The sequence below is a fragment of the Hyperoodon ampullatus genome (genome assembly GCF_949752795.1).
Source record: "Hyperoodon ampullatus genome assembly, chromosome: 2".
In the NCBI taxonomy this organism is placed as follows: Eukaryota; Metazoa; Chordata; class Mammalia; order Artiodactyla; family Ziphiidae; genus Hyperoodon; species Hyperoodon ampullatus.
Window position 1 is genome coordinate 12,957,715 of NC_136915.1, and position 13,470 is coordinate 12,971,184.

At 51.0% G+C, this 13,470-nt stretch overlaps 1 protein-coding gene across 2 annotated transcripts in view; it reads left to right on the forward strand.

Annotated features, from left to right (window-relative positions):
• The first annotated feature begins 990 nt into the window (after positions 1 to 990).
• The window catches only part of PLEKHM2 (pleckstrin homology and RUN domain containing M2), a 40,818-nt gene continuing 28,338 nt past the window's right edge, over positions 991 to 13,470 (forward strand). For both annotated transcript variants that reach the window (XM_079727129.1, XM_079727130.1), the window contains exon 1: positions 991 to 1,172. In XM_079727129.1, coding sequence (XP_079583255.1) covers positions 1,113 to 1,172 — 60 coding nt within the window. In that variant the 5' untranslated portion in view covers positions 991 to 1,112. The remainder of the gene's footprint in view (positions 1,173 to 13,470) is intronic.

A 13,470-nucleotide genomic window follows, 5' to 3' on the forward strand; every position in this document is an offset into this window, starting at 1 on the left:
CTATATCTCAACTTTTAAAAAGCGGAAAAAAATAAATACAATGATATATATTGACAACAAAAAAAAAGGAATAGAAAGGAGGGACTAATGGATGTATCAGGAATATACTTATTTGGGAACCAAATGAGTAAGTGAGCCCGGTAGGAGACTGAGAACCTTAAGTATAAGTGGCTTCAAAACACGGTGAAATTTGGGAAGAGTGCTGTGTGGGGAGAAGGGGAATCGTTACGGTGGGTTTCAGGGCTGAGGCAGTGGGGGGCCCTCAGGATATGTGGACCAGCTGAAGAAGTGGGATCAGGGTGAGAACTGGCAGGGGCATCAGGACTGAAGATGAAGGTGAGGCGAAGAGGGTGTGTTTTGGAGGCAGGGAGGGGTACCGAGGACCCGGAGTGTCCTGAAAGTTTGGGACCGGGCGGTGAGGGTGGGGAACCGAGGAGTGGAGTCGCCAGGTCCTCTGGGCTGGTGAGGGCCAGGCTGGCCGGTGGGGACCAGTCGGCCGGGGTCTGTGGGTAGCTCCGGGAGGGGGTCTCTGCGCTGCCAGAAGCCAAGGGGCCTGAGAGCCGGAGTCTGAGCATTGAGGGATCTAGGGGACCTCGGGGCTAAGGAAGGGGACGCTACCGATGGAGTCTGGGCCGTGGGGGTCGCCGGGAGGCGAGGTGTCCAGATCCCTGGGGTCCGAGGGGGCCTCCGGGGGCCCCGAGCGGAGCGGAGGAGGGCCTCCAGGGTCTCTAAGAAAGGCCGAGGCACCTGCGTCTGATAGCCGACGGCATCTCCGGGGTCCCGGCTCTACGGGCGTGGGCGCGGGCGCGGGCGCGGCGCCGGCGTCCCAGCCCGACCGCCGGCCTTGGCGCCGCCCCGCCTGACATCAGTTCCTGCCGCCGCCGCCGCGCACAGCCCGTGGCCTCCTTCCCTGCCGGCCGCGCTCCGGAGCCGCCGGGCCGCGGCGGAGCGAGGGGCCGGGCGAGGCGAGGGCCGGGCGGTGTGCGCCGGGCCCCGCGGCCGGCACGACGGAGCCCCCGTACGGCCGGCGGCAGCGGTTGCTGGCGGCCCCGGGGCCCCGGCGCGGGAAGCGGCGGCGGCGGGGCGGCGGCGGCGGCGGCAGCGGCGGCGCCATGGAGCCGCGGGAGGTGAAGGATCGGATCCTGGAGAACATCTCGCTGTCGGTGAAGAAGGTGAGCGCGGCCTGCCCTCCCGGCCCGGGCCCCGAGGCCAACCCGGCCCGCCCTGTCCGGGCCCCCGACCCCATCCAGCGCCCCCTTCTTCCCCCGAGTCGTTCGCGCGGGCCGGGGTCCCTCCTGTCACCGGGGCTCGGGACACCGCCCTTACCCTCCGCGACCCCGAGGACGAGGAGCCGCCGGGAGCCCCGGGATTTTGGAGGGGAAGCCCGGCGGCTCACGTGTGCGCCGCTGCCTCCGAGCTATTTTTAAAAAACAAAGTTGAGGTCAGCATCCTGGGAGCCTCTGCAAGCCAGACCCGGGGGCCCTGAGTCACTTAGAGGGGCCGCCACCCGCCAGGACCCCCCACTCTGGGGGTAGCAGCAGAAAAGCTCTGGGAGGGCCCCACCTGCAGAGCATCCCTGGACGGCGTCGCTGCATCCTCGATCTCCCCTGTGTTTGCATCTCGGGAGTGGCAGTCTGGGTGAAGGCCCGTGATAAGCAGCTTCGTCTTCCCAGTTCTGGGTGACACTGCCTCTGGTCTTGGGAAATTCCCTGAAAAATCTTGCCCAAGGATGGCAGTTTTGAAGAGGCTTATTTCAGAGCTTTGATTGAGAACCTAAAGTACCTTGCATTTTGGACAGTGACCTGTGGAACATGGTGACACTACGGTGTATGGGGCTCCTTGCAGTAGAGATCAATGTCCCAGTTCCAGGTAGAGAAAACCTATGACCTATTAAGGGCATGTAACTATATGTGTGAAGGAGTCAGCTTATCTGAGGAAGGGTCCCAGATAAGAGACAAAAGGTAGAATTCATATTCACTTAAAACCAAACCAGAATCGATAATCATTTGAGGAATATTGTTGGAATGTTTTCCTAATTAGAATTCCTAGTTCACCCGATAGTCTCAGAAACTACGAGATGGTGGTGGAGGCAGGGATGACTTGATGGGTAGGAGGAGGCTCATCACATTGGTTTAATTACTTCAACAGACCAAAATGAAGAGAATTCATTAAATAAACCCTTATATTTGTTTTTTTTAAATATTTATTTATTTATTTATATAATTATTTATTTTGGCTGTACCGGGTCCCAGTTGCGGCCTGCAGGATCTTCCTTGCAGCATGTGGACTCCTTAGTTGTGGCATGAACTCTTAGTTGCGGCATGCATGCGGGATCTAGTACCCAACCAGGGATCGAACCCGAGTCCCCCCCTGCATTGGAAGTGTGGAATTCTACCCACTGGACCACCAGGGAAGTCCCAAATCAACCCTTGTATTTAAATAACCGTGTTTTGGTTCAAGCCCTGGTCTGGGAAGATCCCACATGCTGCGGAGCAACTAGGCCCGTGAGCCACAACTACTGAGCCTGTGCGTCTGGAGCCTGTGCTCCGCAACGAGAGGCCGCGATAGTGAGAGGCCCGCGCACCGCGATGAAGAGTGGCCCCCCGCTTCCCGCAACTAGAGAAAGCCCTCGCACAGAAACGAAGACCCAACACAGCCAAAAATAAATAAATAAATTAATTAATTAATTAATAACCATGTTTTCCCCCCACTTAAATTCCTCAAAAGCAACATAGGCAAGCAATTTTACCTTTCATAAAGATCAGTGTGGCATAAAAAGAAAAGTCGATTCAAAATGTGCTCTTACTAAAAGTTTCCTCTAAAAGTACAACTAAAAGCAACATTGCAAACATCCAGCGAAAGTTTTATTTAGTTTTCCTGAGCTTTGCTAATGCAATGGGGTATTATTTTTGCTTACTCAAGGAGTGTAGGATGAGCAAATAGTTTGTTTAAAAGCAATCCAGGGACTTGCCTGATGGTGCAGTGGTTAAGAATCTGCCTGCCAATGCAGGGAACATGGGTTTGAGCCCTGGTCTGGGAAGATCCCATATGCCACGGAGCAACTAAGCCCATGCGCCACAACTACTGAGCCTGAGATCTGGAGGCTATGAGCCACAACTACTGAGCCTGCGAGCCACAACTACTGAGCCCGCATGCCACAACTACTGAAGCCCACACGCCTAGAGCCTGTGCTCCTCAACAAGAGAAGCCACTGCAACGAGAAGCCCGCGCACCGCAACGAAGAGTAGCCACCGCTCGCCGCAACTACAGAAAGCCCGTGCGCAGCAACGAAGACCGAACGCAGCCAAAAAAAATAGATAAATAAATAAATTTTTAAAATAAATGCATAAATACATAAATAAAAAAGCAATCCATCTTTGGTAATGGAAGACAAAGGAAGACTGCTGACCTTTCTAATCTAATCTGGGCTGGTTATGGCTTCATGTAGGCCTCGTGTTTTATCTTTAGATTTCCAACTTATAAATAAATGGGAAAGTCCAGGTAGAAAGGGGGTGGACATGTGTTGTAAGCACGAATCTTTTGAGGGCAGAGAGCCACTCTGTGAACCAGCCTGCCATTTATGAAGGAATTGGGTGTGCTTGACAAGATGCTTATCATTGGATGCGTTTGGACAAGCAAGGGTGCATCAGAAGGTATGTCGCACGCACACTAGAAACTGGAAACCCATCCGCGGGTGAATCACGACAAGAGGCGTGACTAGCATCATGGATAAGAACATGGGTTCTGGAGTCTGGTGGCCTGGATAGAATCCCTGCCCTGCCAGCGAATAACCCTGTAACCTTGGGTAGGTTCCTTACCCTCTCCATGCCTCAGTTTTCTCATCTGTAAAGCAGGGATGAAATTAGTGTTGTTGTGAAGATTTGATGAGAGTATGTACATGCGGTGTTTAGCGTGGTGCTTAACCCAGCCTTACTAAGCTGTCTTACAAATAGAACTACCATATGACCCAGCAATCCCACTACTGGGCATATACCCTGAGAAAACCATAATTCAAAAAGAGTCATGTACCACAGTGTTCATTGCAGCTCTATTTACAATAGCCCGGAGATGGAAACAACCTAAGTGTCCATCATCGGATGAATGGATAAAAAAGATGTGGCACATATATACAATGGAATATTACTCAGCCATAAAAAGAAACGAAATTGAGCTATTTGTAATGAGGTGGATAGACCTAGAGTCTGTCATACAGAGTGAAGTAAGTCAGAAAGAGAAAGACAAATACCGTATGCTAACACATATATATGGAATTTAAGAAAAAAAAAGTCATGAAGAACCTAGGGGTAAAACAGGAATAAAGACACAGACCTACTTGAGAATGGACTTGAGGATATGGGGAGGGGGAAGGGTAAGCTGGGACAAAGCGAGAGAGAGGCATGGACATAGATAGCTAGTGGGAAGCAGCCTCATAGCACAGGGAGATCAGCTCTTTGTGACCCCCTGGAGGGGTGGGATAGGGAGGGTGGGAGGGAGGGAGACGCAAGAGGGAAGGGGTATGTGAACAGATGTATATGTATAACTGATTCACTTTGTTATAAAGCAGAAACTAATAGACCATTGTGAAGCAATTATACACCATTGTGAAGCAATTATACCCCAATAAAGTTGTAAAAAAAATAAAAAATAAAAAAATAAGCTGTCTTAGTCTGTTTAGGCTGCTGTAACAGACCACGATAGACTGGGTGGCTTGTAAACAACATACATTTATTTGTCACAGTTCTGGAGGCTGGAAGCCTGAAAACACTGAGTCCCAGCATGGTCGGGTTCTGGTGAGGGCTCTGTTTCGGGCTGGGTTGCAGACTGCTGCCTTCTCCCTGTGTCCTTACATGGGGGGGTGGGGGGAGGGAGCTCTCCTGGGTCTCTTTTATAAGAGAATTAATCCCATTCATTAGGGCTCCACCTCCTAACACCATCACACTGGGGGTTAGGATTTCAACATATGAACCTGTAGGGGGACACAAACCTTCCATCTATAGCATAAGGGGTCGCTTTTTTCTGTTTGTTTGTGGTAGAGCCAATTCCTCCCTTTCACAAGGTCTGAAGATGGCTAACGACCTTACCACCCAGGCATTGCTAATTGGCCTTGTTACCCACTTCCTTTGTATGTTGCGTTTCAGAAAACTATTTTATGATTCTGGCATATGAAGGGCATTTGGTTTTCTGAGTCAGAGTATCTGCTTCTAATAGGAATCGGTTCAGCTACAGCAGTAGGCTTTGAGGGCTAGCCGTCTTGGGGTCGGATTTGACCTTGAACACCAGTCCCTCCTAAATTTGTTATACGGCGCCTTGAGAGTTGCTTCGCCTTTTTCGTCCATCCTACCGCTAGTAAAATGGTCTAAACGATCCTTTTATAAGGACGTTGCATGAAGAAAACGAGGTGTGATTTCTGCAAAAAAAAAAAAAGATCCATGTGTATTAGCTATGTTTGCAAAGGGTATTTGAGAACTTTTTATTGAAATAGAATATACCTACAGAAAATAGCATATACTTACACTCCTAAATGTAGAGCTGAGTGAGTTCTCACGAAGTGAGCACATCCACATATCCAGCACCTAGAGCAAGAAACGAACACAGCCATCATCGCAGAAACGACACCCCCAAGTGCAACCACTGTTCCTAAGCAGCGTTGTTGAGTTCAGCTACTTTCACACCTAGATTTTGTGATGCTGAACGTGCCCTGTAACACCAGTGCAGTAGCTGATCCAGGGAACCCGTGTTCTGATATGAAGGCAGGATTCCTGGGAGTTAGAGAGAATTGGAGAGTTTAATAGTTAGCACAGTTAAATGACAATGATAACAATGAAAGGCAAGTGCCATATGAAACATCCCAGACGCAGACAATAAAGCTTGTGGTTCCCGATTTGTTAATAGCTAAAGAGAGACGTCCAAGTTAAAGAGTGTTGGCATTTTGAATTGGCGTGTGGTTCTACTAAATAGCATCTTCTCCAGGGGAGGGGAGGCAGTGGTTTTCATGAGAGTTTTGTTTTTGTTTTGTTTCTGAGGAGCGTGTCTGTTGCACACGCTTGCAGTCTGAGCAAAGGCTCTGTGCAGTGGAAGGCAGCCTCTGCCCTCCAACAGTTCGTATATTGGTTGGAGGGAGGATTTAAAAAGTCACCAAGGCAAGAAGAAGCCTCAGAGAAGGCGAGCTTAACTGAGTCTTGACAAATGGGTAGAATTCAGAGACAGAGAAGAAGTGGGCACTTAAGGTAGAAAGTAGGCACTTAACATCCCCAAGGCAGTGGGGACATCCGGGTGGCCTTCTGAGGACAGTGAGGAGACAGAGCCGTCTCGGGAGTGTGGAGGGTTCTCCTCGATGCGGCTGGAAAGTACTTTCCTTCGAAGCTGTCCAGCACAGTGGATACAGATGCAGGTTACAAATGCAGGATACAAATACAAGTACACAGACCTCGATTTGGGTTTGAATTTGGGGTTTGTCACTGACCATGTTGACCCTGGCAAATCACTGGCCCTCAATTAGCCTCAGCAGTCAGAACCTACTCATAGTTGTAATGAGAATGAAATTACAGGAGATGACACACTCAGAGCACTGAGTGCAAGGTCTCATGCATAACAAGGCCTGAATAAGGTATTAGCTACCATTAGCACTTGCAAGTGTCTGTGTGAACCCTGCCATTTTCTCTTGTGCAGTTTTCAAAGTCTTACACTACACTTCTCTGTTTCTTCAAGCTCATGGTTTGTCAAGACATTTTCTTCAAAGACCAGATGGTAAATATTTTCAGCCCATGTGGTCTTCGTTGAAACTATTCCGTCCTGCCCTTGTAGCTCAAAAGCAACCACAGACAATCCATACATGTAGCTGGATTTGGCCCAGAGCTGCTTTGTATTTGTGCACAAAAATGTCCTCCCCAGGGTAGGCTAGGGATCGCTTTCAGAGAAGCTGGTGTGATGGCCAGTCCCATAGTCAATGAAATCTCTATTGTCACTGGGTTTTTCTACTATGTCAGGCTTGTGGAATGAATACGGATGCTCGTAAATACCACTGGATGTGTGTCCACGTATCCTGTCTTTCAAAAACATTTACTGATCACCTTTCTTCTGTCCTCACTGTCCTAGGCCCTAAAAGGGTAGAAGTGAGCAAGGCAGATAAGATCTCTGGAGTGGATATTCCAGTAGGAGTGAAACCGTGCACCTCAGATTGGGACTCGAACCCAGCCCAAACCCAGGCTGGGACTTGAACCCATGAGGCTGGGACTTGAACCCAGCCAAAACCCACAGTCTTCCAAGTGAGATCACACACCTGGTTTCAGGACTTAATGAAGCTCAGGTTGGTGAGAGCCAAAGTGATAGGTAAGACGTGGATTTATTTAGAGAGAAACAGAGCGTGGGCCATCTCAGAAGGTGAGAAAGGCACCAGGGTATGGGGTTGTCAGTTTTTATAGGAGTGGGTAATTTCATAGGCTAATGAGTGGGGGGAGTATTCCAGCTATTTTAGGAAGGGGCGGGGATTTCCAGGAATTGGGCTACTGCCCACTTTTTGATCCTTACTGTGGGTCTTGGAGCTGTCATGGCACCTGTGGGTGTGTCATTTAGCTTGCTGACACGTATACTGAGGCTCGGGTCTAGTGGGCCATCTTGGACCCATTTGGTTCTAATCAGTTTATGTCATGTCCTCGGGCTACGTTATTCTTTCAAAGGTTGTGCCCTGCCTCCTTCCCTCCTGTTTCAGGAGGAGAAGGTGATAAGTTAGCAGACAAACCAATACAAAGACCTTCCCATTGTGATGTGTCCTGAAGGCCTCGGTCAGGAAAAGGTGGTGAGCTGGCAGAGGACCTGCTGCAGAGGGGGGTGGTCAGAGAAGACTTGCCAGAGAGGTGACATTGCTTCCAGCAAGGGACACTGACTAGGATGAGAGAGTGAGACATTAGTCTAGGAAGACGAGGAGTTGTTTTAAAAAATACACAAATAGCTCAGAAGTGTATAAAATGAAAAGTAAGCAACCCCAGTTCTCTGTCTCCTCAGCCCCAATTTGGATCCCCTTAAACAGGGTGAATAGATGTATATTGAGAAAGTAACCCTCCTTGAGAGAATGTTCCTAGGTCGGGACCACCTTCTCTCACAGAGGACAACCGAGGTCCCCAGCGCCCTCAGTCTGGGCGGGTTGCCCCACCGGGCTGGGCTCTGAGTGGCCTATTTCTGGCCAGGCATACCCTGCGTTGAGCGGGGGTCTCCCGATCGGGGTCTGCTGACGCTGGTCTAAGAGCTGCAGCTGTTCAACCTCGCCTGGCAGTGCAGCTGAAACGGCTGGGTCCGGTGGTGGGCTTTTTGCCCCCATTTTTCCACTCCACCAGAGAGGTTAGATCTGCCAGTACATTAAAAATGAGCTAAGGCAGCTCCTTCCCAGAGAGGGCCTGGTAGTTAGATCTATGTGGGAATTACACTGACCATTTGGTTTCAATCAATAGTTTTGTTCTCTTGCCTTCATGGAAAAACTGTTAAGAGTTTTAAAATCTTAAGCATTCTGAAAAGCCCTGATGACCTGAGTCACCTGGGCAAAGAGCTCGATAAAATAATAAATATCCACACACACATTTTATAACCAGAAGTGCTAAGGGCTCCCCCTCCCCTGCCCGAGTCCTGAGGTTGGCAGTAGCTGTCTCTCTGTAGCCTCACATGACGGAGGCTACCTAGAGAGGGATGAGTGGCTCCAAGCAGGAACCACTTGGGTGTGCCCCTGACCCCCCGAGTGACCCCACCCAGGCCCAGCATGAGACGCTAGTGGAGAAGTGGTCAGTGGTTTTTCTGAGCCCTGCCTGAGTTTTACTGTGGTTCTCCTTTTGCAAGATGCTCCTCTGATGTTAGGCCTCTGTGTGAAGGCTGGTGGCATTGTGGTCCTTTCCACCCCATCACAGGACACCCCAGGCCCTCTCTTTCTCCGTGCCTTGGCTCTAGCATTAGGCTCATCCACCTCGAAAGGCCCCGTTTGATGACTGGAGGCCAGGCAGAAACAGGTCTGCATCAGGCAGCGGCAGCTCCGTTCAGTCGGGGTGGGCCCCAGCCGTCTGTGTAATCACAGTGGACACACGGAGTTTCAGAGGGAGAAGTGGCGATGCCTGCGGGTCCCCCTCGAAGCTCATCCGGCTGGAGCCCATTGGGAAAAGAAATTTCCCGGCAAGATTGAAAGGCTGCTGATGGCTGACAGAAACGTCAGCCCTAAAAGCTAATGCTGAATGAGGGTGGGGTGGTCAAGACGTTTCCACGTGGAAAGAAAGGAGCTGGTATTCTGGGTGCGAGCATTGTGGGAGGAGAAAGCTGGCGTTTGTAGGTGCTGGGGGGGCTCTGGGTGGGTCGTTCTCCCCCCTCGAGTCTTCAGTGCTCATCTCTGGCATCAGGATTTGCCACCATGGCAAGGAGAGTGTGGTGCCACTGAGGCTGGCAGTGCCCTTATGTCCAAGGAAAGCAACGGGGCTTTTCCCCCTGTGATAAAAAGCTCTCCTGGGGGCTTCCCTGGTGGCGCAGTGGTTGAGAGTCTGCCTGCCAACGCAGGGGACACAGGTTCGAGCCCTGGTCTGGGAGGATCCCACGTGCCGCGGAGCAACTAGGCCCGTGAGCCACAACTACTGAGCCTGCACGTCTGGAGCCTGTGCTCCGCAACAAGAGAGGCCGCGATAGTGAGAGGCCCGCGCACCGCAATGAAGAGTGGCCCCCACTCGCCGCAACTGGAGAAAGCCCTCGCACAGAAACAAAGACCCAACACAGCCAAAAATAAATAAATAAAATAAATAGAAAAGTAAATAAGAAAATTAAAAAAAAAAAAAAAGCTCTCCCGGGTGACCTCAATGCTGATGGAGCAGGGACACCCACCCCCCGCCCGCGGAACAAGGTGAAGTGAGCAACCCTGGGCCCAGAGCTGTCCTCCCTGGGGCTGGTTTGGGTGACCGTTCCTTTCCAGCCCTGTCCTCCTCCTCATTGCTGCTTGCTTGATGTCTGGATGTCCTAGAACTTCCATTTGAGGCAGGGGAATAAGGACAGTGTCTGGGAGAGTCCGTCTGGCTGGAGCTGAGAGTTTAGGTCCTTGATCTGTTGGTTGGTATGACCACCTAGGGTTCCAAGAGCATCTCCTCTGTCCTTCTAGCAAAGCAACTGGTTCTGCCACAGAGACATTCTCCCATCTTATGTATTTGTAATTCATCTTTATTCCTTTTGCTTCTAAGGAGTCACAAACATAGAAATGTATAAGGAAGAAAGTGGTCCTTTCCTATAACCGCCCCTCCTCCCTGGCTATCTGTACTTAAGAGTTAGAACTAAAAGAGTCTAAGAAACCCAGTAACATGTAAGAGCAAGGGAAGGACTAATGTAGACTTGACATCCACACTTAATTTTTGAAAGTCGTCAACTTCTGTTCACACTTCACCCTAAGTTCTTTATTTTTGGTGTTACAGACTACTGAGGCGTGAAACGTCCAGACACGCTGACAGGAAGCGGAGTGATCATAGCAGAAGAATGCTTACATTTAATGCACTCACCACCCGCTGTTCACACACACTTCCTCAGTCAGGCTCACAACAGACTTGCAGGATGGATCATGATCCCTGTTTAATACATGAGGGAAGCGAGGTTTAGAAAAGTAACTCGCCCAAGATTCTGACCCTCATAAGGGGCAGATCTGGATTTGAACCATGTTTCTCACTCTTGCTCTTCCCGTTTCTCTGAGCCTTTTCCGTCTCCATCATGTCTGTCTTGAAATTATAACAGATAATCCATCCCCACAGGTCAGTCTTGGGGGCCAGTCCGCTATAAAACCACCCGTTCATTTAACAAATGGGCGCCTATGTTGTGCTGGGCACCCTTCCAGTCACTAGGACTCAGCAGTGAACAGAGCCCACCAGGCCCCTGCCCCCTCAGGGCTGACACTCTAGAAGACGAGACCAGCGTTAAACAAATCACAGCGGATGGGGCGTGTGCCCTGCCCCAGGTCCTCCCACGTGTCCTTCAGGAACCTACCCATGGTGCCCTCGGCACACTTCCTGACCCTGTATTTACACCTTCAGCCTCCGAAGCCTCAACATAAGTCGTGATTTAGACAGTGACTGGATGGCCATTTTCCTCAGCAACGGTATGGCTGTCTGGGTGGGGGAGGTACTCATGAGGTCACATTGCAGTTACGGCAGAGGAAGAGGGAAGTGAGAGATGAGCACAGAGCCAGTGAAGGCTCCCAGGCTTTGGGAGACTGAGTAAAATGAGGCTTTGAAGACCTCCCTCCCTCCTCCCGCCGGGGCTACACACAGCACTGAATGTGAGCGCTCAGAAAACAGAGCAGGGTTCCTGCCAGCTTCTGCTTCCATCGCAGCGGTACAAGGACGGAGTAGAATCCTGCCTGCGGCGTGTTCTTTCAGGCCATTGGTCGGCTTCTAGGTCTCTGCTGTTTGCCCGGGGACCTCTCGGGAGGGCCTCTTACATTTTCTTCTCCACTCTGAAAGGAGCCCTCGGTCCCTCCAGCAGAGGTCAACCCTGTGCTGAGTTCAGAGGCAGAACAACCGTAGTACCTCGGGGCTGGGACACTCCCCTGCTGGGAAGAGGAGCATTGAACTGCTTTTGGAAACCATATTCTGTCAATTTACCCAGTTACCAAGAGATCTGTGCCCAACTAGGCTAGTCCCCTCCTGCTGTCATTGTTCCAGCACTCCAAAGAAAGCGCAAAAAATGAAATCCATGGATAATCCAAGTACCTGCTTTTTCTTTTTCTCTTTTGGCCGTGCCACGCGCTCCTTGTGGGATCCTAGTTCCCTGACCAGGGTTTGAACCCGGGTCCCCTGCAGTGGAAGCACGGAGTCCCAACCACTGGACCGCCAGGGAATTCCCGAGTACCTGCTTTTTTCAGCTTTTCCCCTGTATATCTTTCAACAGAGCTGCCAGTAAAGCAGAGAGCCTGCCAACTCCAGCAAAGGGGCTAATGAGCAGTGATTGGGGAGGTGGGAAAGAAAGCTGTATAATTGGGTGTATTTAGTGGCAAATGAATGGTTCAGAAGCGTTGATTTCACCCAACTTGCTTCAGGAACAATGCAGGCCCATGGTAAACAAACAGCTCACCCTTTATGGCAACCCTACATGGGGTGGTGCCAGTCAGTCCCAGGATGCCACCAGCCTGGGCACAAGCCTTTCCCGGGCAGGGGCATTGGCTGCAGGACTGTGTTTTTCATGCCCACCGAGAAACCAGGCCCGTCGTTTCTGAATGGCAGGAGCTCTGACTGGTTCTTGTGCCGAGGTGTTGCCTGGGTTCTCTAGTTCTATAATCTACTATAATTGATTCTCGTTGGGAATGAGCTCTTTTCCAGGCTAAGGTGGGGCGGGATCTCAGGTGAGGGATTTTAAAATGAGGCGAATGAGTCAGATACATTGCGGTTGCCTGGGGTTGGTGGAGCCGTGGACACCCACTGGGCCTTAGCTTCTGTGGACATTCTCATGTTGTCTAGGAAGGAAGTGGCTGGAACCTTCCCGACATTGCCCCCCTAAACTCCCAGCTCCCATTCGACAGAGCCCTGGGAGTGGCCCAAGACCCTTACTGCTGTCCTCCTCAGTAAGACGCTGGGATGAGCACTTTCCGGATGGTCACAGCAGGTGCCCCTGACCTTCACTTTATCCCCAGGGAGGATGGAAGCAGAAGGGGCTCCAGGAATAGCTACTTCTGTGGTATCTGAGCACACCGGGCCAAGACACTGCAGTAAAGCAGAAGGACCACTGGACAAAGCCAGGAGGTGCAGGAAGTGTCTTCACTTCCCTGGGCCCCAGCCTCTCAGACCCACGAGATGAAGGTTCTGGCTAAGTGATGATTTTTCTGATTTTCAGTGCATTCAGCAGTTAAAGTTCCATTCACTGAGAGCCTCTCCCTTGCTCACTCTAACTGCCCCCCACACCCTCCTGAACGAGAGGCTCCAGGAGAGGAAGACAGTAAGAGGCCCTCCCGAGAGGTCCCTGCGCAAACACCAGAGACCTGGAAGCCAAGCGACAGCCTGAAAAAACACGCCACACACAGGATTCTACTCCATCCTCGTACCACTGGTGATTTCTAAGGGCTCTTACGCCCTTAGATTCTGAAATTCTTCATCCTGGCCAGCGCCCAGCCTTGTCTTCGATTCCAATGGAGAGTCTTTCCAGAAATGCTGTCGACAGTAGCCTTCCTTTCCTTGGATCATGTAAAGCAGGCATTATTGCTCTTTTTTCAAATTAATTAATTAATTAATTAATTTTTGGCTGCGTTGGGTCTTCATTGCTACGTGCAGGCTTTCTCTAGTTGCGGCGAGCGGGGGCTACTCTTCGTTGTGGTGTGTGGGCTTCTCATTGCGGTGGCTTCTCTTGTTGCGGAGCACGGGCTCTAGGCGCACGGGCTCCAGAGTGCAGGCTCAGTAGTTGTGGCGCACAGTTGCTCTGTGGCATGTGGGATCTTCCCAATCCAGGGCTCGAACCCATGTCACCTGCATTGGCAGGCGGATT